The sequence below is a fragment of the Lonchura striata genome, chromosome 1A, assembly GCF_050655825.1.
Source record: "Lonchura striata isolate lonStrDom1 chromosome 1A, ASM5065582v1, whole genome shotgun sequence".
In the NCBI taxonomy this organism is placed as follows: domain Eukaryota; kingdom Metazoa; phylum Chordata; class Aves; order Passeriformes; family Estrildidae; genus Lonchura; species Lonchura striata.
The window spans coordinates 75,805,528-75,828,285 of record NC_140741.1 but is presented as its reverse complement, the minus strand read 5'-3'; the positions used below and the strand labels follow the sequence as shown (position 1 = coordinate 75,828,285).

Here is a 22,758-nt window from a genome sequence, read left to right as displayed (position 1 = left end):
CAATGGGAGGGATGGGGAGATGGAGGAGGTTTGGGAATATCGGACAGGGATGGGAACAATGGGAGGGATGAGGAGGGATGGAGGTTTGGGAATATCAGACAGGGATGGGAACAATGGGAGGGATGGGGAGATGGAGGAGGTTTGGGAATATCAGAGAGGGATGGGAACAATGGGAGGGATGGGGAGGGATGGAGGTTTGGGAATATTGGAGAGGAATGGGAGGGATGGGAACAATGGGAGGCATGAGGGGGAATGGGGATATGGAGAAGGTTTGGGAATATCGGACAGGGATGGGAACAATGGGAGGGATGAGGAGGGATGGAGGTTTGGGAATATTGGAGAGGAATGGGAGGGATGGGAACAATGGGAGGGATGGGGAGGGATGGAGAAAGTTTGGGAATATCGGACAGGGATGGGAACAATGGGAGGGATGGGGAGATGGAAAAGGTTTGGGAATATTGGAGAGGGATAAGGAGGGGTGGGGAAGGATAGGGAGGGATGGAAAAGGTTTGGGAATGTTGGAGAGGGGCCGGGAGGGTTGGGAGGGATGGGAGGGATGAGAAGGGATGGAAAAGGATTGGGAATACTGGAGAGGGAAAAAGAGGGATGGAGAGATGGGAATGGATGGGAGGGATGGGAATGTTGGGGAATGGTTGGGAATACTGGAAAGGGATGGGGAGGGATGGGAACAATGGAAATGATTGGGAAGGATGGGAGAGATGGGAACCATGGGAATGTTGGGGAGGGATAAGGAGGGATGAGGAATTATTGGGAATTATTGGAGAGGGATGGGATGGGAAGGGGAGAGAGGGGAACCATGGGAATACTGGGGAGGGATTGGGATCAGCGGGAGCGCTGGGAATGTTGGGAAGTGCTGGGGAATGTTGGGGAGTGACGGAAGCAATGGGAATGATGGGAATGATGGGAATAATGGGAACAATGGGAACGACAGGAATGACGGGAACGATGGGAAGCAACAGGAAGAGATGGGGGACAATGGAATTGTGGGGATGACGGGAATGACAGGGAACAACGGGAATGATGGGAACAGCAGGAATGATCCGAGGAACTGGAGAAAAATGGGAAAAGTTGGGAAACAACAGGAAGAGAAGGGGAACAACGGGAATGACAGGGAGCAATGGGAAGAGATGGGAAATCATGGGAATGTTGGGAAGGGATTGATGGGAGGGGTGGGGAGCACTGGAACAGCCGGGATTGGCAGCGGCAATTCCCCATGGATCCATTCCCAAGGCACAGGAAGGGACTGGAATTCCACCGGGAATGAGGAGCCGGGCTGGGCCTCGCCAGATCCTCTGGAGGGAAAACCTCGGATCACCGGGAACACTGGGAATACTGGGATAGAATGGATCCCTGCTGGGATCATGGGAACACCGGGAGGGAATGGATCCCTGCCGGAAAAACCTTGGATTTCCTGGATCACCAGGAGGGCATGGATCGCATGGCGGGAGCACCGGGAGCACCGGTGGGAATGGGAACGGCGGGAATGAATTCCAGCCGGGAGCACTTTGGGAATCCATTCCACAGGGAGACAATTCCTAATCCCGGAGCGTTTTCCCATTTGCCGAATCCTTCCGGCTCCGGCGGCGCTTCCCAAATCCCGGAATCAGGATGCGCCCCCGCGGTGGGCTGGTGGCTCTTGGAATGCTGGGATGGGATTCATGGAATCACGGGAAAAGCTCTGGGCCGGAGCAGCGTCATTCCATGGAAACGGGAATGTGGAGGGAGGGAAGGAAGGAGAACTCTTCCTGGAAAGGTTTCTCTGGAATCCCACTGGGAGCATTCCTGAGCCTCTGGAATTGTCCGGGAGCAGCGGCTTTTGGGATCGGTTCCTGTTCTCAGGGAGTGTCAGGAATTCCGGGAATCATGGAATGCTTTGGGTGGGAAGGGACTTCAAGCTCCTGGAATTCCGTCCCGTTCCGTGATCCCAGCCTGGCCGTGGAAGCTTCCCGGGATCCAGGGGAATCCATGATCCCATTCCTTGAACAAAACAGCTTGGAAAATCTCCATTCCGTGGAAAACTGGGAATTCTGGCCCGAGGACACTGGAAGGGCTCTGTGGAGCTGCTTTTCCCATTCCATGGGATTTGGGAAGGAATTCCTGGCTGGGAGGGTGGGCAGGAGTTGGGATGGAATTCCAAGGGTTGGAATTGGAGGGGATTCCAGCTCCATTCCCATTCCAGGATTCTCCCATGGAATTTCCATCTCAGCAGCACATTCCCAGCCCTGGAGGTGTCCAGGGAATTCCCGGAATTCCAGCTCTGGGTTGGGATCGGGCCCAGCTTGGCCTCAGTGACCCGGAAGGGCTTTTCCCACCTCAGGAATTCCATGGATTTTAGGATTTCTCCAGCAGCTTCAGCCGACCTCATTTTCCTTGAGGAATCCAAAAATTCCCAGGGAAGTGGAATCCCGCTCCAGCCGCTCCAACATTCCAGCGTTTTCCTGGGAAGCTGGGACACCTTCCAATGGTTTTCCCATGGGGATCACCGAGGGGATCCATGAAAACTGATTTTACTTCCCGATTTCTTTTAGAATCCCGGGATCTGGGCGGGAAAAGGGATTCGGGATCATTCCATGGGCAGGGACAATTCCCGCTGTCCCAGGTTTTTCTCCGACCGGCCTGGAATTCTTCCAGGCGTCTCCTGGGTGGCTTTTCCGGCTGTTCCCCAAACTTTGGGAATGTGGGCGGGGCGTTACCGCAGCGGGATCGGCGTCACCGGGAATGTGGGCGGGATCCAGGTGTGGGATCCGGAGCCTCGGGAAGCGTGGGAGCCGGGATGAATCACGGCTCCATCCATTCCCGCAGATTCCATGGATTCTAAAAGGAGCTGGAATTGCCGGGGGTGGTGCTGAGACCGACGCCCCCCTTTAACTCCCCGCGTTCCGTAGGGACCGAGAATTCCCAGGATTCCAGCTCCCATTCCGGGTTTTCCGCTTGGCCTCGGGCACCAAAGGCTGGGATGGTGGCAGCTTCTCCAGGAATTCCTTTTCCACTCTTTTTCCATGGGTTTTCCATAGTTTCGCCTGATCCGAACCTGACCTTTAACTCCCGGCATTCCACGGGGACCGGGAAAATTCCAGCCCCGTTCCAGCTCCCATTCCCGGCCCCGTTCCAGCTTCCATTCCCGGCCCCGTTCCAGCTCCCATTCCGGGTTTTCCGCTTGGCCTCGGGCACCAAAGGCTGGGAGGGTGGCGGCCTCTCCAGGAATTCCTTTTCCACTCTTTTTCCATGGGTTTTCCATAGTTTCGCCTGATCCGAACCTGACCTTTAACTCCCGGCATTCCATGGGGACGGGGAAAATTCCAGCCCCGTTCCAGCTCCCATTCCCGGCCCCATTCCAGCTCCCATTCCCGGCCCCGTTCCAGCTCCCATTCCGGGTTTTCCGCTTGGCCTCGGGCACCAAAGGCTGGGATGGTGGCGGCCTCTCCAGGAATTCCTTTTCCAATCTTTTTCCATGGGGTTTTCCCATAGTTCTCCGTGATCCAATGCCCAATTTAAGTCCCAGCGTTCCCCAGGGACAGGGAAAATTCCAGCTCCCATTCCCAACCCCATTCCTGGTCCAATTCCAGCTCCAGGAATTCCTTTTCCAAGGGTTTTCCATAGTTTTCCCTGATCCAAAGCCCACCTTTAATTCCCGGTGTTCCACAGGGAGAGGGAGAATTCCAGATTCCCATTCCCGATCCCATTCCCAGCTGATTCCAGGTGGAATTCCAATGGAAACTCAGCCCCTTTCGGATGGGGGAATTCCAGCTTTGGAAACATGGGAAGGAATTCCCAGATTTCCAGAGGGATGGGAGAAGAGGCGACAAGACCAAGGAAATCTCAGGAATTTACAGGGAAATCCAAGGAAAATTTTTCCCATTGGAAGTTCGCCTCCCTTTGCCTGTGGAATTTCCAGCCTTGGAAACACGGGAAGGAATTCCCAGATTTCCCAGCTCCGGGAAAATGATTCTGTAATTCCAACCCCTTGTTGTTCCGTATTCCCATCATTCCAACCGCCGTAATTCCATCATTTTCTGTCTCCACACATTTCTCCAGCCCCGGCATTCCAGGACTGCGAAATTCCCTTTTCCCCCTCCGTGTTCTCCACGTTTTCCATGTTTTCCCTGTTTTCCGGTGAAATCCCTCTCCCTAATCCCTGACACAAATCCGGGATTGGCTCCTGATCCCGATTTTTCCCCTTCCCAGCTGCTCCCAGCTTTAATTCCTGAATTAATTTGGAGCCTCTTTAATCCCTCCCTTTAATTCCGAAGGCAATTCCCGCTGGGATTTCTCATCCGGATTAAGCCGAGCTCGGATTTGTCCCCTCCAGGTGAACTTCTCCGAGTTCTGTTCCCTTTTTCCCATTTCCAGGGTTTTGGAATGACCGGGATTTTGGGAGCATCCAGCACATCCCGGCTCCTCCTTGGAGGGATTCCTGATTCCAAGGGAAATCTGGGAATGGTGGGAATTCCATCCCGGGGGAGTTTTCCCAGCTCCAATCCGGATTTATCCCGAAATTCCTGGGGATGTTGCATCATTCCAAAGCATTCCATGATCCCACAATTCCATCATTCCCAATCTCCGTCATTCCCAACCGTTCCATGGTCCCACAGAATCCAGAATCCAGAATTTTGGGATTTTCCCTTTCCCAGCGATTCCCCAGATTTTCTCCGCCTGGAATCCAAACAATTCCCAAAGGATTTCCTGGAGTGGGATCAATCCAAGCCCTCCCTGTGGATCCAATCCCACTCTGGGCTCTTCCCAAGGTTTTTTCTGGATCCCGCTCCTTAAATTCCTCTCAAATTTGCCTTGGGCCAGGGAATGGTGTGGATCCATGGAATTCTGGGAATCTTGGAGCACATCCACAACCTTTTCCTGCTTTTTTTTTGAGTTCCTTATCCCAAATTTTGCTCCCCTGAGCACTCCCAGCTCCAAGGAATTAGTGGAATTGTGGGAATTTTCCCAATTTTTTTCCACTTTTATCCATTTTTATCCCATTTTTTCCCCGTTTTTTCCCAATTTTTATCCATTTAAGGATGCAGCTCCTTAAATTCCCCTTCCTGCCCCACTCATCCATTGGAATTCCCAGGAATTTTTCCCCAGTGACATTTCCCAGGAATTCCAACTCCTGGGCAAGAGCTCCTCCTGGCGTTTTCCCAGGATGTGATTCCCAAAGGAAATCCCTTTTCCGGGGATTCCCATGGATTCAATCCCGTTTTTTCTTCCTCCGAACCGTTGGAATTTTGCCTCATCCATGAATTCCCACTTTTTTCTCTGCTCTTCCCATGATCCCAGCAGGGATTTTCCAGAGCTTCCCTTCGTTTTTCCCTCGGTTTTTCCTCTTTCCTGATTTTTCCAACAGGAATGGCTCCGGAGCAGCAAATTCTGGGAATTTTAAGGATCCAGCCAAATTCCGCCAATTCGGAGTCAGGAATGCTCCGGGAAGGAAAATTCGGGATAAGGAGTTCAAAAATGGGAAATGAGTCAGGAATGGGAAACATTCCCAGACTTTTCCAGAATGTTGGATTCCCCCCCGGGAAATGAGCCGGGAATGTTTCACATTCCCAAACTTTGGATTCTCCCGTGGGACAGGAGCCTGGAACGGGAGCACATTCCCAAACTTTTCTGGAACCTTGGATCCTCCCCCGGGACACAAGCTTGGGAATGTTTCACATTCCCAAACTTCTCCAGAACTTTGGATCATCCCCTGGAATGTGGGCTGGGAATGTCAAACATTCCCAGATTTCCCTGGAATTTTGGATCCTCCACTGAGACACAAGCCAGGAACGGGAAACATTCCCAGAATTTTCCAGAATGTTGGCTCATCCATTGGAATACGAGCCAGGAATGCGGTCACATTCCCGGAATTCCCCAAAACCTTGGATCCTGCCCAGGGACCCCACCCTGGAATTCCTCCCGCGGCCCAAAACTTCCGGGAAAATCCCCTTCCTGTGGAATTCCAAACCCCTGTGTGGAAAAGGGAGGGGTTTCCCATGGAAGTGGGAATTCCCAGGATTCCCGGGATTCCCGGGAGCGGCTCCTTACCTGTGGGAGGTGAAGTTGTCGTAGGATCCGACGGTGTAGTGCCGGAAAAGCCGCTTGGTCCGGTCCTCCCTGGTTTCTGTGGGAAAAATCCACATCCCGAATGATTCCCGGCTTTTCCCACCTTCCCAAGGGATCCACAAAGCCCGGGAATTCCATCCTAGGCGGGAGTTTTTTCCCGTGGATGAGGAGAATCCGAGGCCCACATGTGGCCGAGGAATTCCTGGGAATGTTTTGGGATAGAATGCATGGGATGGGATCCATGGGATTTATGGGATGGGATAGGATCCATGGAGCCATTCCTGGAAATCATCCGGGGGGAATTTCGGCAAAATTCCTGGCTGGAATGACCTTCTGGAAAAGCCAAATCCCACATTCCTGCCCCACTTCCTTCCTTTTCCGGCGTCGGAATGGACAGGGAGAGCTGGGAATGCTCCTGGAGGCCACTGGATCTCTGGGAATGCCGGAATTCTGAGGAAAACTGGGAATGAGGGGGACAATCCCAAGGGAGCAGCCTCATTCCCACCCTGCTTCCATGCTTTTCCCACCTGGGAATGGATGGGAAGAGCTGGGAATGATCCCTCCGGAGTTTTCCAGGATTAGCCTGGGGAAATCCTCTCCGCTCCGAGGGGCTCCCGGCCGGGATTCCAGGGGGAAATTCCAAGGAAAAGGAGAAGCATGGGAAGCTGCCAGGTAATGGCAGCACGTGGAATAAAAACCGGGAATTTTCCACTTGGATCAGGCTGGGAAAATCCTCACGGGTCTGAGGGGTCTCTGATTCCAGAGGGAAATTCCAAGGAAAAGCTTGGGAAGCTCCTGCTTGGCACCAGGAGACGGCAGCAGGGAGCAGCTGATCCAGGAATGATTCCCGGTGGGAAGAAAGGGAAAGGGAAAGGAAAAGGAAAAGGGAAAGGGAAAGGGAAAAGGGAAAGGGAAAGGGAAAGGGAAAGGAAAAGGAAAAGGAAAAGGAAAAGGAAAAGGAAAAGGAAAAGGAAAAGGAAAAAGGAAAAGGAAAAGGAAAAGGAAAAGGAAAAGGAAAAAGGAAAAGGAAAAGGAAAAGGAAAAGGAAAAGGAAAAGGAAAAGGAAAAGGAAAAGGAAAAAGGAAAGGGAAAAGGAAAAGGAAAATCTGGGAAAAAGGAGGGCAAAGGGAGGGAGGGAAGAAATTCCCAGCAGATCCCGAATTCCAGCAGATCCCGACAGCTCCAGGAGCTGATCCATCCAGCCCTGGCATTTCCCAGCACTTCCCATTTCCCTGGGAATTCAGGAATTCCCTCCTGCCATTCCAGCCCTCTGGAATTCCTGCTCGCCCTCCTCCCTCCGGATGTTTTCCCCAACGTCGTTCCCGAGGAAAATCTGGGATTTATGGGCATTCCAGGGCCCGGCGGCTCCGCTGCCTTCCCGGCTCCCAAAAATCCCAGCGCCTGGAATGGAGCTGCCACGGAGCCTCCGGAGCCTCCGGATGGAGCCGGGAGCAGCCGGGATCCGCAGGGACACGGAGAGGCTGAGACGCACGGGAACGGGCCGAGCAACTGGGATGGGATCCGTGGGATCCACGGGATCCATGGGATTTATGGGATCCGTGGGATGGGATCCGTGGGATCCATGGGATTTATGGGATCCGTGGGATCTGTGCGGCGGGATCCACGGGATCCACGGGACGGAATCCGTGGGATGGGATCCGTGGGATCCATGGGATTTATGGCATCCATGGGACAGAATCCATGGGATTTATGGGATCCATGGGATTTATGGGATCCGTGGGATCTGTGCGGCGGGATCCACGGGATCCACAGGACGGAATCCGTGGGATGGGATCCGTGGGATCCATGGGATCCATGGGATCCATGGGATAGAATCCACAGGATGGGATCCATGGGATTTATGGGATCCATGGGACAGAATCCATGGGATTTATGGGATCCATGGGATAGAATCCATGGGATGGGATCCATGGGATTTATGGGATCCACAGGATTTATGGGATCCATGGGATGGAATCTGTGGGATGGGATTTATGGGATTCATGGGATTCATGGGATCCATGGGATAGAATCCATGGGATGGGATAGGATTTATAGAATCCATGGGATTTATGGGATCCGTGGGATGGGATTTATGGGATCCATGGGATTTATGGGATCCACAGGATGGAATCCATGGGATGGGATCCATGGGATTTATGGGATCCACGTGATAGAATCTGTGGGATGGGATCCATGGGATCCATGGGATCCATGGGATTCATGGGATAGAATCCATGGGATAGGATAGGATTTATGGAATCCATGGGATTCATGGGATACATGGGATGGGATGGGATCCATGGGATTTATGGGATCCATGGGATTCATGGGATTCATGGGATAGAATCCATGGGATGGGATGGGATCCATGGGAATTATGGGATCCATGGGATTTATGGGATCCATAGGATTTATGGGATCTGTGGGATTTATGGGATCCGTGGGACAAAATCCATGGGATTGACGGGACTGAAGGAATCTGGGATAGCGAAAGGTTTCCATAGGGAATGGGATCAGGATGGACTTTAAAGCCCTTCCCAACCTGAACATTCCATGAATCCATGACCAAAATCCTTTAGAATTCGGCTCTGGAATAAATCTGGGATGTGCTCGGATCTGCCTGGCCAGGGGACGGGGGAGGAATTCGGGAAAAGCCCGGATGCCAGCATCCTGACCAAATCCATGGAAAAGGATCATCCTGCTCTTCCCTGGGATAATCGACAGCTGGAAAATCGTCAGGAAGGACAAAATGGATGCAGAAGGGATGGGATGCATGGGATGGAATTCCATGGGATGCTCTTCCAGCAGGAATCCAGGAATGCTGGGGAAAAGCTGGAAAAACCACCGGGAATTGCTCATCCTCTTTTTTTTTTCTTCCCTGGGAATCAACCCCAGATGCGCAAATAAGGAGGGAAAAAATTCCCCTTTGGAATGTGGGGAGATCCCTTCTCCTTCTGCCTGGAATTCTGGTTCCACAGAGAGCTTGGAATCCGCTGAATTCCATTGGAAGGGAAGATTCCTGATCCTTGAATTCTTGGGGAATGGGATTTCCCCTTCATTTATTTTGGATCCAGGCAGGGAATTGTGGAGTCCCAGAATTCCAGAGGCTGGGAGAGAATTCCAAGGTCACCAAGTCTAAGCCGGGGGCCATCCCAGCCCTGAGTGGAATTCCAGGAATTCCTTGGATTCTTCCAGGGATGGTGACTCCAAAGCTCCCCGGGCAGCCCCTGCTGACCCCCTTTCCATGGGGAAATTCCCAAAAATCCAATCCCGACCCAAGCTGAGGCCATTCCCTCTTTCCCTGTCCTTTCATCCCAATCCCACCTCGGATCCCGGCAGGACGTTGGGAAAAGGGATAAAACCCCCCTGGATCCTCCTTTTCCTTCGGCGGACCAGGAATTCCTTTGGAATTCCGGAATTCCCATCAGAGCTGGGGCAGTTCCCACCACTTCCGTGGATCATCCTGGATTTCCCCTCTTTTCCAGGCTGGACCAATCCCAGTTTTCCCAGTTTTCCCTCCTCTCCCAGCCCTCCATCATCCCAAACTCTCCATTCCTGCAGAAGATCTCGATGATGAATCCATGGTTGGAACTCATCCCTTGGGATACAATTCCCACAACTCCCGGAGTTCGGACCATTTCCCGAATGGGAAAATTCCCAATATTCCCACTTTCCACCTTTCCCATGGCTCCTGCAGGCCACAATTGGATCATCCTGGATTTTCCCTCTTTTCCAGGCTGGACCAATCCCAGTTTTCCCAGTTTTCCCTCTGCTCCCAGCCCAACCATTCCCAAACTCTCCATTCCCTGATGATGATTCCAGGACCGGAACGGATCCCTTGGGATACGATTCCCGCGATTCCCTCCAGCCCCACCGCCCAGGAGGAGCGCTCCGGTGATTCCATCCAGAATTCCAGCCGGAATTCCGGGATCCCGACCTTCTCCAACTGACCGATCCAAATGTTCCCAGTTTTCCCTCCTCTCCCACCCCTCCATCATCCCAAACTCTCCATTCCTGCAGGAGATCCTGACAATGGATGCGTGATTGGAACGGATCCCTTGGGATACGATTCCCGCGGTTCCCTCCGGCCCCACGGAGCGCTCCGGTGATTCCATCGAGAATTCCAGCCGGAATTCCGGGATACCCACCTTGCCTGGAGTCGTACTGGCGCATCTGCACCTCCTCCACGCATTCCGCCGGGAACCAGCCGCTCCTGCCCTTCACGGATCCTTCCCAGAATCCGCCCTCGCCGATGCTCAGCACTGCGGAAAACCGGGATCGCCAGTCAGGGGGGAATCCCGGGAAAAGGGGACTTGGGACGGCGGAGGCACCGCGGGAACGCGGGAAGGAAAACCAGAGGGAAGCTCGGGGATGGGGAGTTCTCCGTCGGTTCGGTTCCTATGGGAAAATCTGGAATTCCTGGGTTTTCCCACTCTGGATGCCAGAATTCCCAAACTGCGCCGCTCCGGATGCCACAATTCCCAAACTGCGCCGCTCCGGATGCCAGAATTCCCGTCATTTTCCCACTCTGGGTGCATGCATTTCCAAATTCCCCATTTTTTTTTCTCTCCCTCTGGATGCCCCATTCCCAACTTTTCACACTCTGGATCTCCAAATTCTCAAACTGCCCCACTCGTGACCAAATCCCAAATTTTCCCACTCTGGACACCCAGTTCCTGATTTTTCACACTCTGGACAAACAAATTCCCAAATTTTCCCACTCTGGACACCCAATTCCTGGTTTTCCACACTCTGGACACCCAAATTCCAAATTTTCCCACTCTGGACACCCAGTTCCTGGTTTTTCACACTCTGGACACCCAAATTCCCAAATTTTCCCACTCTGGAGGCCCAATTCCTGATTTTTCACACTCTGGACACCCAAATTCCCAAATTTTCCCACTCTGGACGCCCAATTCCTGATTTTTCACACTCTGGACACCCAAATTCCCAAATTTTCCCACTCTGGACGCCCAATTCCTGATTTTTCACACTCTGGACACCCAAATTCCCAAATTTTCCCACTCTGGACACCCAATTCCCGATTTTTCACACTGTGGACACCCAAATTCCCAAATTTTCCCACTCTGGACACCCAATTCCTGGTTTTTCACACTCTGGACACCCAAATTCCCAAATTTTCCCACTCTGGACACCCAATTCCTGATTTTTCACACTCTGGACACCCAAATTCCCACATTTTCCCACTCTGGACACCCAATTCCTGGTTTTTCACACTCTGGACAAACAAATTCCCAAATTTTCCCACTCTGGACACCCAATTCCTGATTTTTCACACTGTGGACACCCAAATTCCCAAATTTTCCCACTCTGGACACCCAATTCCTGGTTTTTCACACTCTGGACACCCAAATTCCCAAATTTTCCCACTCTGGACACCCAATTCCTGGTTTTTCACACTCTGGACACCCAAATTCCCAAATTTTCCCACTCTGGACACCCAATTCCTGTTTTTTCACACTCTGGACACCAAATTCCCAAATTGTCCCACTCTGGAGACCCAAATGCCCGGATTTTTCCACTCTGGATGCCAAAATTCCCAAAGTGTCCCACTCTAAATGCCTTCATCCCAAATTTTCCCAGTCTGGGTGCCCAAATTCCTGAATTTTCCCACTCTGGATGTCTGGATTCCTGAATTGTGCCACTCAGGATCCCCAAATCCCAGCAGCACCTTCCAGGTGTTCTCCAGGTGTTCTCCAGGTGTTCTCCAGGTGTGAATCCACTCTGGGCTGTCCAGATCCTGGAATTCCAGAGGCTGGAAAAGCCCTCCTGGATCACTGAGCACAAGCTGGGCCCGATCCCAGCCCTGAGTGGAATTCCATGAATTCCTTGGATTCCTCCAGGGATGGGCACTCCAAAGCTCCCCGGGCAGCCCAAGGCCTGACCCCATTCCATGGAAAAATTCCCAAATATCCAACCCCAACCTCCCCTGGCCGGGCTGAGGCCGCTCCCTCTTTTCCCGGGGCTCATTCCCTGGAGCAGATCCCGATCCAAAGGCTGAGGTTGGGCGGATCCCAAACTTCCGCCGATTTTATGGAATCCTGGAATGGTTTGGGTGGGGAGGGACCTCAAATCCCATCTCATTCCAAAGGCAGGGAAAGCTCCCGTTATCCCAGGGGCTCCAAGATCTGGACACTTCCAGGGATCCTGGAGCTGGATCCAGGCTGGGAGAGCTGGGGATGTTCTCCTGGAGAGGAGAAGGATCCAGGGAGAGCTTCCAGCACATTCCAGGGGCTCCAGGAGAGCTGCAGAGGGGCTGGGGACAAGGCTGCAGGGACAGGACACAGGGAATGGCTCCCACTGCCAGAGGGCAGCCAGGGATGGGAGATTGGGAATGAGGAATTCCTGGCTGGGCTGGGATTGCCAGAGCAGCTGGGGCTGCCCCTGGATCCCTGGAATGTCCCAGGAAAGGCTGGAGCAGCCTGGGATGGTGGGATTGGAATGGGATGGGATTTGAGGTCCCTTCCCACCCAAACCATTCCAGGATTCTGGGATCAAGGAGGTTCAGAATCCATCCCGAGGGATTTTTATGGAAGTTGGGGATGGAAAAGGGAAGGGAGACCCTTCCTGGAGTGCCGAGATTCCCAGTGAAACCCCCGGATCCCAAAATTCCTTCCTGGAGCAGAGCTGGGGTGGGGCTGGATCCAATCCCGGGCTCCAATCCCTCCAGGAATGGAGGGAATTCCATGGGAAGGGAGATTGGGGTGGGATTTTGGGAAGGAATTCCCAGAGCAGCTGGGGCTGCCCCTGGATCCCTGGAATTCCCAAGGAAAGGCTGGAGCAGCCCGGGATTGTGGGAATTTCCCTGTCCTTGGAATGGGATTTGAGGTCTCTTCCCACCAAACCATCCCAGGATTCCAGAAAAGGAAAAAAAAAAACCGGGAATTCCTGTGGGATTTGCTGCCCCATTCCCACATTTCTCCCGAGGCTTTATCCCAGCTCCCATTCCTGCAGATCCATCAGAGCCAATCCCAAATTTCTTCAGGCATCCGAAAATCCAGCCCTGCTCCATCCATCCCAAACAATTCCCAGAAGGATCCAGGAATTAAATCCTGCCTGGAGGCATCCAAGAAAAAACAAATCCAAGGAAAAGCCGAACAGCAAAATCCTTTCAGGCTCCTCCAGGGGTTTTTTTTTGGGATGCAAATTCTCCGACTCTCCAAAGGTTTCGGTGCTGTCAAGCCTTGGAATGATCCCAAATCCCGGAATTTGCTCCATTCCCACTGCTCTGAAAATTCCCGCTTTGAAGCTCTTTGGAATTCCGGCCTCCCAGGAATGAAGTTTGGGATTTAGGGCTTCCCTTTCCAAGGTCGGACCCCCTTTCCATGGAAAAATATTCCCAAAATCCAACCGAAATTCCCCCTCGAGGCCGTTCGGTCTTATCCCATCCTTCATTCCCTGGATTCTCCTTTCCTCCCATCGCCATTCCCAATTTTTCCTCCTCTCTTCCAAGGCTTCCCATCCTCATCCTGCACGGCCTGGACCAGCCAGGAATTCCAGCAGGGATTTCCGCCGGGAATCTGTGTTTGTGTATGGAATGAGGGTCGGGAATGGATCCGATGGGTCTGGGAATCAGCCCTGGGAATGGCTCCGGATGGATCCGATGGATCTGGGAATCAGCCCTGGGAATAGCTCCGGATGGATCCGATGGATCTGGGAATCAGCACCGAGAATGGATCCGGATGGATCCGGGAATCAGCCCTGGGAATTGATCCAGATGGATCCGATGGATCCGGGAATCAGCACCGGGAATGGATCCGATGGATCCGGGAATCAGCACTGGGAATGGATCCTGAGGGATCTGGGAATGAGCCCTGGGAATGGCTCTGGAGGGATCCAATTGGATCCAGGAATCAGCCCTGGGAATTGATCCGGATGGATCTGATGGATCCGGGAATCAGCCCTGGGAATTGATCCGATGGATCTGGGAATCAGCACCGGGAATGGCTCCGGATGGATCTGATGGATCCAGGAATCAGCACCAGGAATGGATCCGGAGGGATCTGGGAATCAGCACCAGGAGCTGGAATGGCCCTGGACGGATCCCGGAATCAGCACTGGGAATGGCTCCGGATGGATCTGAGGGATGTGGGAATCAGCACCAGGAATGGATCCGGATGGATCCGATGGATCCGGGAATCAGCCTGGGAATGGCTCTGGATGGATCCGATGGATCCGGGAATCAGCCCTGGGAATTGATCCAGATGGATCTGGGAATCAGCCCTGGGAATAGCTCCGGATGGATCCGATGGATCCGGGAATCAGCCTGGGAATGGATCCGGATGGATCTGGGAATCAGCCCTGGGAATAGCTCCGGATGGATCCGATGGATCCGGGAATCAGCCTGGGAATGGCTCTGGATGGATCCGATGGATCCGGGAATCAGCACCGAGAATGGATCCGGATGGATCCGGGAATCAGCCCTGGGAATTGATCCAGATGGATCCGATGGATCCGGGAATCAGCACCGGGAATGGATCCGATGGATCCGGGAATCAGCACTGGGAATGGATCCTGAGGGATCTGGGAATGAGCCCTGGGAATGGCTCTGGAGGGATCCAATTGGATCCAGGAATCAGCCCTGGGAATGGCTCCGGATGGATCTGATGAATCCGGGAATCAGCACCAGGAATGGATCCGGAGGGATCTGGGAATCAGCACCAGGAGCTGGAACGGCCCTGGACGGATCCCGGAATCAGCCCTGGGAATGGCTCCGGATGGATCTGAGGGATGTGGGAATCAGCACCAGGAATGGATCTGGATGGATCTGGGAATCAGCCTGGGAATGGCTCTGGATGGATCCGATGGATCCAGGAATCAGCACTGGGAATGGATCCGATGGATCCGGGAATCAGCACCGAGAATGGATCCGGATGGATCCGGGAATCAGCCCTGGGAATTGATCCAGATGGATCCGATGGATCCGGGAATCAGCACCGGGAATGGATCCGATGGATCCGGGAATCAGCACTGGGAATGGATCCTGAGGGATCTGGGAATGAGCCCTGGGAATGGCTCTGGAGGGATCCAATTGGATCCAGGAATCAGCCCTGGGAATGGCTCCGGATGGATCTGATGAATCCGGGAATCAGCACCAGGAATGGATCCGGAGGGATCTGGGAATGAGCCCTGGGAATGGCTCTGGAGGGATCCAATTGGATCCAGGAATCAGCCCTGGGAATTGATCCGGATGGATCTGAGGGATCCGGGAATCAGCACCGGGAATGGATCCGGAGGGATCTGGGAATCAGCACCAGGAGCTGGAACGGCCCTGGACGGATCCCGGAATCAGCCCTGGGAATGGCTCCGGATGGATCTGAGGGATCTGGGAATCAGCACTAGGAATGGATCCGGATGGATCTGAGGGATGTGGGAATCAGCACTAGGAATGGCTCCGGATGGATCCGATGGATCCGGGAATCAGCACCGGGAGCTGCTCCTGCTCCGGACGGATCCGGGAATCGTCCCCGGCGCCGTTCCCGCTCCGCCGGCTCCAGCTGCGGAGCCGATTTGGGAACGGATCCGGCTTTGATTCCCATCATTATCCTGCCGTTCCGGCTCTAATCAAGATTCCTTGGAATAAATAGAGGCAATCAAAGGGACCCGGAAAGGGAGGGAACAACCGGAGCTGGGAAAACATTCCCAAGGGATTCTCAGCCTCAGCAGAAATTCAGGATTGGGGGCAGGAAGGAGCTCGGGGATGGGATTTGCTGATCCAAAGGTTCCGGATCCTTCCCTCGATCCAAGATTTCCTCTCCCCTCCTCATTCCCATTTTCCTTCCCTATTCCCAAGGATCCGGATCCCACCCGGAGCGGCATTCCCACAGTGGGAATGGGTTTTCCATGGGCTGGAATTCCAGGATTTCTCAGCCCCCTCCCCCAGAATTCCCCGTCAAACCTTCCCAGAGCTGATCCCACCTGGAAAACTGGGATGAATCCCAGCACAATTCATCGTTCCCAAATTCCCAGTGCAGCATTCCCAGCACTCTTCCTTTATCCCAAGGAATTCCTGGCAGCTCCAGCAGGGTGGGAGCCACAGGAGCAGAAGTTACAAGGGAATGTGGCCCTGGAATGGCCCTTAAAGATGAAAAGCGGGAATATTGGGAATATTTCCGAGGGCCGCGTTCCCGAAAACCGGGATCAATCCCATCCGGATCCATTGGGATCCAGGGAATTCCAGCTCCTGGCACAGCCATGGCATAGGGAAAGCTGTTCCCGAATCCTGCGGATCCCGCATTCCTCAGGGAGCGAATTCCAGGATGTTGGGAATACAGGGAGGATCCCGGGGGATGGGGGAGATCCGAAGGCTCCTGGACCCAGCAGATTCCCAGGAAATTCCCAAGCACGGATATCCCTCAAATCCCAGCCGGCAAAGGCCAGAGGTCAGAAAATCCGGGAATGGCCGGAGCTGGGAAGGATCCAAAGGGATCGGAGCCAGGCGGGATTGTGCTGGAATGTTCCTTTTGCTGCTATTCCCTCTTTTCCATAACCTGGGAATGATGATGGGAGTATCCCAGGGAATAAAAGGAGGGAAAGCCAATAAAAAAAAGCTGGAATGCTGAGCACATTCCATAGGAAAACCAGGGAGAAATTCCCATTTCCTGCAATCTCCCGGCACCGGGAGAGCAGCGGGATCCTGGAACTGCTGGATCCGGACAGGAAAATCCAGGGAATACGGGCTGAGGGATCCAGGCGGGAAAAGCGGGAATGAGGCACCGATCCCAATGGGAAATCCCGGGAAAAGCCCATTTCCAGCTGGAAATGGGAATTCCCGTGCCTCGGGAATGCTGGGAGCACAGAAAATCCTCCAATCCCTGCTCCAAACCAGGAAAGAGCCAAAATGTGGGAAAAGGATCGGGATTCCCGGGATCGCCCTTGGGAAAGGGATCCTGGAATGGTTTGGCTGGGAATGGAGCAGAAATCCCATGGAATTCCAAGGGCAGGGAAATTCCCGCCATCCCAGGCTGCTCCAGCCTTTCCTTGGACATTCCCGGGATCCAGGGGCAGCCCCAGCTGCTCCGGCAATCCCAGCCCAGCCAGGAATTCCTCATTCCCAAAAATTCCCAAAATCCCATCCATCCCTCTGGCAGTGGGAGCCATTCCCTGGCTCCTGTCCCTCCAGGCCTTTCCCAAATTTCAGCTTTCCCGGAGCCCCTTTAGGCCTTGGAATGTGCTGGAATCTCTCCCTGGATCCTCCCCTGCTCCAGGAGAAAACATTCCCGCTTTTCCCAGCCCTGGCTCCTGCTCCTTCTCCCGGCGTTTATTCCCTCGGATGTTTTTCCCAGGCTTTTCCAGGAGTTTTCCTGGCTCAGCATTCCCGAGCTCCGGAGGAGAGGGAAGAGCAGCCGGAGCCGTCTCACACCCGTGCCCACGGAAAACATGGATGGGGAAGGAGTCAGGGATCCAAGGAAACCCGAGGCTGCTCCAAGCTTTTCCCGGGAAGAGGAGGAGGAGGAGCCCCAGGAGTTCAGGGAATCCCTTCGGAATCCTCTTCCCGCTGGAAAGCCGGGATGTGTCTGAGGGATTAGCGCCACTCCACAGGTGGAAATTCCCTGGAGAATCCGGCCTGGGAAATGTCTGGGATGTTGTTTCAGCCTGAGGGGGTTCTCCTAATTCCCGCCCGTTTTCCGGGAAAACTTTGGGATCAGCCCTGTGAGCAGGGATTGAGGAATGTTTTGGGATCGCTCCCCGCTGGAATTCCCAGCTGGAAAACAGCCGGGTTTGGGAATTCTCCATCCTGAAAAATCCCAGGGACAGGGAGTCCTCAGCGTCCTTAGGGAAGGAATTCCTGGAATTCCCACCCCAGCTCCTGGCAGGATGAGGAACTCCATGGGAAGCCCTGGGAATGCTGGATCCCAGCCGGAATTCCCAGAGAATCCCAGGGCAGGACAGCCCAGGGAATGCGGGCAGGGATTGGGATGGGCCCATCCCGCTTGGAATGCGCCACAAAGGCCAGAACCATCCCAAAAAAAACATGGAAAACCTGGATCCACACCCCCAAAACCATGGAAAACCCGGATCCACACCCCCAAAACCATGGAAAACCTGGATCCACATCCCCCAAAACCATGGAAAACCTGGATCCACATCCCCAAAATAATGGAAAACCTGGATCCACACCCCCAAACCATGGAAAACCTGGATCCACATCCCCAAAATAATGGAAAACCTGGATCCACATCCCCCAAAATAATGGAAAACCTGGATCCACATCCCCCAAACCATGGAAAACCTGGATCCACATCCCCAAAACCATGGAAAACCTGGATCCACATCCCCAAAATAATGGAAAACCTGGATCCACATCCCCAGAATAATGGAAAACCTGGATCCACACCCCCAAAACCATGGAAAACCTCGATCCACGCCCCCAAAACCATGGAAAACCTGGATCCACATCCCCAGAATAATGGAAAACCTGGATCCACATCCCCAAAACCATGGAAAACCTGGATCCACATCCCCAAAACCATGGAAAACCTGGATCCACACCCCCAAAACCATGGAAAACCTGGATCCACACCCCCAAAACCATGGAAAACCTGGATCCACACCCCCAAAATAATGGAAAACCTGGATCCACATCCCCAAAACCATGGAAAACCTGGATCCACACCCCCAAACCATGGAAAACCTGGATCCACACCCCCAAAACCATGGAAAACCTGGATCCACATCCCCAAAATAATGGAAAACCTGGATCCACATCCCCAAAATAATGGAAAACCTGGATCCACATCCCCAAAATAATGGAAAACCTGGATCCACACCCCCAAAACCATGGAAAACCCCCAATTTTCCAGGGAATATTCCTGGATTTTTTCCTTATTTTTCATTATCATGGACCAGGAGATGGAAAAATTCATTCTCCAAGTTTTTCTGCAGGAATGCTGACACTGGATTCCCGCCGGATCATCTGGGATAGTTCTGATTTCCCTGAACTGATCTGAATTCCAGGAAAAAAATTATGGATCTGACTTGGAATTGGCAGCTGCAATCGGATCCTGGTGGAAAAGAGGGAAAAGGGCGATGACGTCACCTTTTCCATAAAAACCTGTGGACATTTTACTCCTGGAGGCTTTTTCCCCATGGAAATTCCAGGATTTCTGAGCAGCCTCTGCAGTCGGAGCGGAGCATGACACGGCACTTCCCAGCCCTTGGAAAAAAACCAGGATTAAACCCCGAAATCCTGGAATTCCTGGCCTTGGAAAAGCCCCCCTGGATTATCAAATCCCATTTTATTCCCGGCTCAACATCCTGGGAATTCCTTGTCATTCCGCCGGGGATGGCGACTCCAAACCTCCCTGGGCAAGGCCTGAGCACCCTTTCCATGGAAAAATTCCCAAATATCCAAACTGAGCCCAACCGGAGGCTGTTCTTCCTTCAGGAATTCTGTGGCAACCGGAATTCCCGATTCCAGCAGCATTCCCGAGCTTAATCCGCCTGAATTGGAGGGGAAATTCCATTTGCCCTCTCCTTTTCCTGATGGGAACAGCAATTCCCAGGTTTCAATCCAGCTGATCCCAACTCCAGGTGGGCGGGATTTTCCTGGGAATGGGAATCCACCGGGAGCCAGCTCCGAGAGCACCGGGAATCGTGTCCCCAAAATCCCAAATCCCCGAGCAGCAGGGATTCCCATGGAATTCCGAATGAGGAATTCCCAATCCGTAATTCCCCAGCGGTTCCTCCCGCAGTTCCCATTCCAGAATTTTCCCAGGAGGTGAATCCGGGTTTGGGTTTTCTGGGAATTTCAGGACACACAAGGACAGGGAAACTTTGGGAAGTGCAGGAAAACTGGGATGGGAGAGGAAGATCCCTCTGCCCCCCAATCCCATGGAATAAACAGCAGGAGTGGAGGGAAAACCGGGAAAAGCCGAGCTCCAAAAATCCTGGAAAACTCCCCACACTTGGAGGCCACAGCAAGGAAAAAATGTGGGAAAAAGGGTAAAGCTGGGAGAGGAAAAAAAAATTCCAAGGAAAAATTCCATAGTTACCTACTTCACGGAGCTGCTGGTCTGGAGCGTGGATGGGAATGAAAAAGAGAAAAACATGGAAAAGAGAGAAAAAAACATGGAAAAGAGAGGGAAAAAAACATGGAAAGGAGAGGAAAAAACATGGAAAAGAGAGGGAAAAAACCATGGAAAAGAGAGGGAAAAAACCATGGAAAAGAGAGGGAAAAAAACATGGAAAAGAGAGGGAAAAAAACATGGAAAGAGAGGGAAAAAAACATGGAAAGAGAGGGAAAAAAACATGGAAAGAGAGGGAAAAAAACATGGAAAAGAGAGAAAAAAATATGGAAAAGAGAGGGAAAAAAAACATGGAAAAGAGAGGGGAAAATACATGGAAAGGAGAGGAAAAAAGCATGGAAAGAGAGGGAAAAAAACATGGAAAAGAGAGGGAAAAAAAACATGGAAAAGAGAGAAAAAAACATGGAAAAGAGAGGGGGAAAAACATGGAAAAGAGAGGGAAAAAGCACAGAAAAGAGCGGGGAAAAAAACATGGAAAAGAGAGGGAAAAAAACATGGAAAAGAGAGGGAAAAAAACATGGAAAAGAGAGGGAAAAAACATGGAAAAGAGAGGGAAAAAAACATGGAAAAGAGAGGGAAAAAAACATGGAAAAGAGAAGGGAAAAAAGCATGGAAAAGAGAGAAAAAACCTTGGAAAAGAGAGAAAAGAACATGGAAAACGTGGAGAGGCGCAAACAGAGCACGGCAATGAAACATGGGAATGGTCTCCAGCTAAATCCCTGGAATTATCCCCTGGAATGTCATCCAGGGAAGTGTGGACACGTCAGCCATGTCAGAGCGTGGAGAATTCCAAAAAACCCAACCCGAGATCCCAAATTTGGTTGGAATTCCAGGTCAGGACCATGGAAAATCCCTGAACTCCAACCCGAGATCCCAAATTTTGGTGAAATTCCAGATCAGGACCGCAGACAGCTCCCAAAATCCCGACAAAAGATCCCAGGTTTGGTTGGAATTCCAGGTCAGAGCACGAAGATCCCCTGAAAAATCAACCTATGATCCCAAATTTCCTTGGAATTCCAGGTCAGGCCATGGACAGCCCCTCCAATCCCAAAAATTATCCCAAATCCGGTTGGAATTCCAGGCCAGGCCATGGACAACCCCTCCAATCCCAAAAATTATCCCAAATTTCCTTGGAAATCCAGGTCAGACCGTGGACAGCCCCTCCAATCCCAAAATTATCCCAAATCCAGTTGGAATTCCAGGCCAGGCCATGGACATCACCTCCAATCCCAAAATTATCCCAAATCCAGTTGGAATTCCAGGCCAGGCCATGGACATCACCTCCAATCCCAAAAATTATCCCAAATTTCCTTGGAAATCCAGGTCAGACCATGAACATCACCTCCAATCCCAAAAAAAATCCCAAATTTGCTTGGAATTCCAGGCCAGGCCATGGACAGCCCCTCCAATCCCAAAAATTATCCCAAATCCGGTTGGAATTCCAGGCCAGACCGTGGACAACCCCTCCAATCCCAAAATTATCCCAAATCCGGTTGGAATTCCAGGCCAGACCGTGGACAACCCCTCCAATCCCAAAAATTATCCCAAATCCGGTTGGAATTCCAGGTCAGGCCATGGACAGACCCTCCAATCCCAAAATTATCCCAAATCCGGTTGGAATTCCAGGCCAGACCGTGGACAACCCCTCCAATCCCCCCAAAAAAATCCCAAATTTCCTCGGGAAAACAAATCCCCAATTCCCTTCCCCACCTCCCCGAATTCCCGGCGTTTCCCAGCCCGGAACGTTCCGACACTTCCGATCCCACGGGGACTCGATTCCCTCTGGAATTTTCCCGCCGGTTTTGGGTCACGCTGGAAAACTGGGGCGGCTCCGAGGTCAGCGGGATGCGGAGCGGAATTAATGAGGAATTTTCTAATTTTGGGATGGGAATCGGGGCCGGCCGCCGGCTCAGCGTGCGCCGGGATATTCCCAACGGGAATCTCGCCCGGGTTTCTCCATTCCCAAGGAAAACCAAGGCGCTTCCCAAATTCCAGCTGGGAATTTGGGGTCACTTGGAGCCCCTCGTTTATGGGTTGGAATTCCAGGTGGGAATAACAATTCCCAGGATTGTCTGGAGCCGAGCAGGGAGCAAATCCACCTGGAATTCCCAGGAAAATCCTGAAATTATTCCAAAAAAAACCATCAGGTACCACTTCCGTTTTGGGCTTGACTTGGAATATCCCATAATTTAGGGATTCCCAGTGGAATTCTCATAGGAAGTGGGAAGCACAAGGAGATTTTTCCAGAGGATGGGGAAAAGCAACATTCCAGGATTAAATTGTGGGATCCAAATCCGGGAAAGGCGCCGGGAAATGCAGGAATGAAACGGATCCTTAAAATTATCCCTTCAAACACTAAAATGAAGGGGGGAAATTTTCTCTTGGAAAAATCCTGGGAATTTTCCTGCTCAGTTTAAGATTTCTGTGTCCAAAGGTTTTTTCCCGCCGGGAGTATTTCCTGCTCCAGCCCCTGATGCCAAAAATGATCCATGGAATTATCCCAGGGAATCCCAAAAGCCTGGAAAATTGGATTTATAATGGAGGCTCTTCCCAAGAATTCCGGGGAAAATCCTTTTCTTCGTTAAAATCTGGAATTCCCAGAATTCCAGCTTCGGGAACGAACGAAGGGAAGGATTTTGGTGCC

The 22,758-nt window shown here is 52.4% G+C and overlaps 1 protein-coding gene across 1 annotated transcript in view; it reads right to left on the bottom strand.

The window, feature by feature from the left end:
• The window catches only part of SHANK3 (SH3 and multiple ankyrin repeat domains 3), a 149,677-nt gene that overhangs the window by 66,739 nt on the left and 60,180 nt on the right, over window positions 1-22,758 (bottom strand). The window contains exons 12-13 of the mRNA XM_085568304.1: window positions 10,215-10,328; window positions 6,046-6,121 (exon numbers count right to left, since the gene is read on the bottom strand). Of these exons, the coding sequence (XP_085424430.1) occupies window positions 6,046-6,121; window positions 10,215-10,328 (190 nt within the window). The remainder of the gene's footprint in view (window positions 1-6,045; window positions 6,122-10,214; window positions 10,329-22,758) is intronic.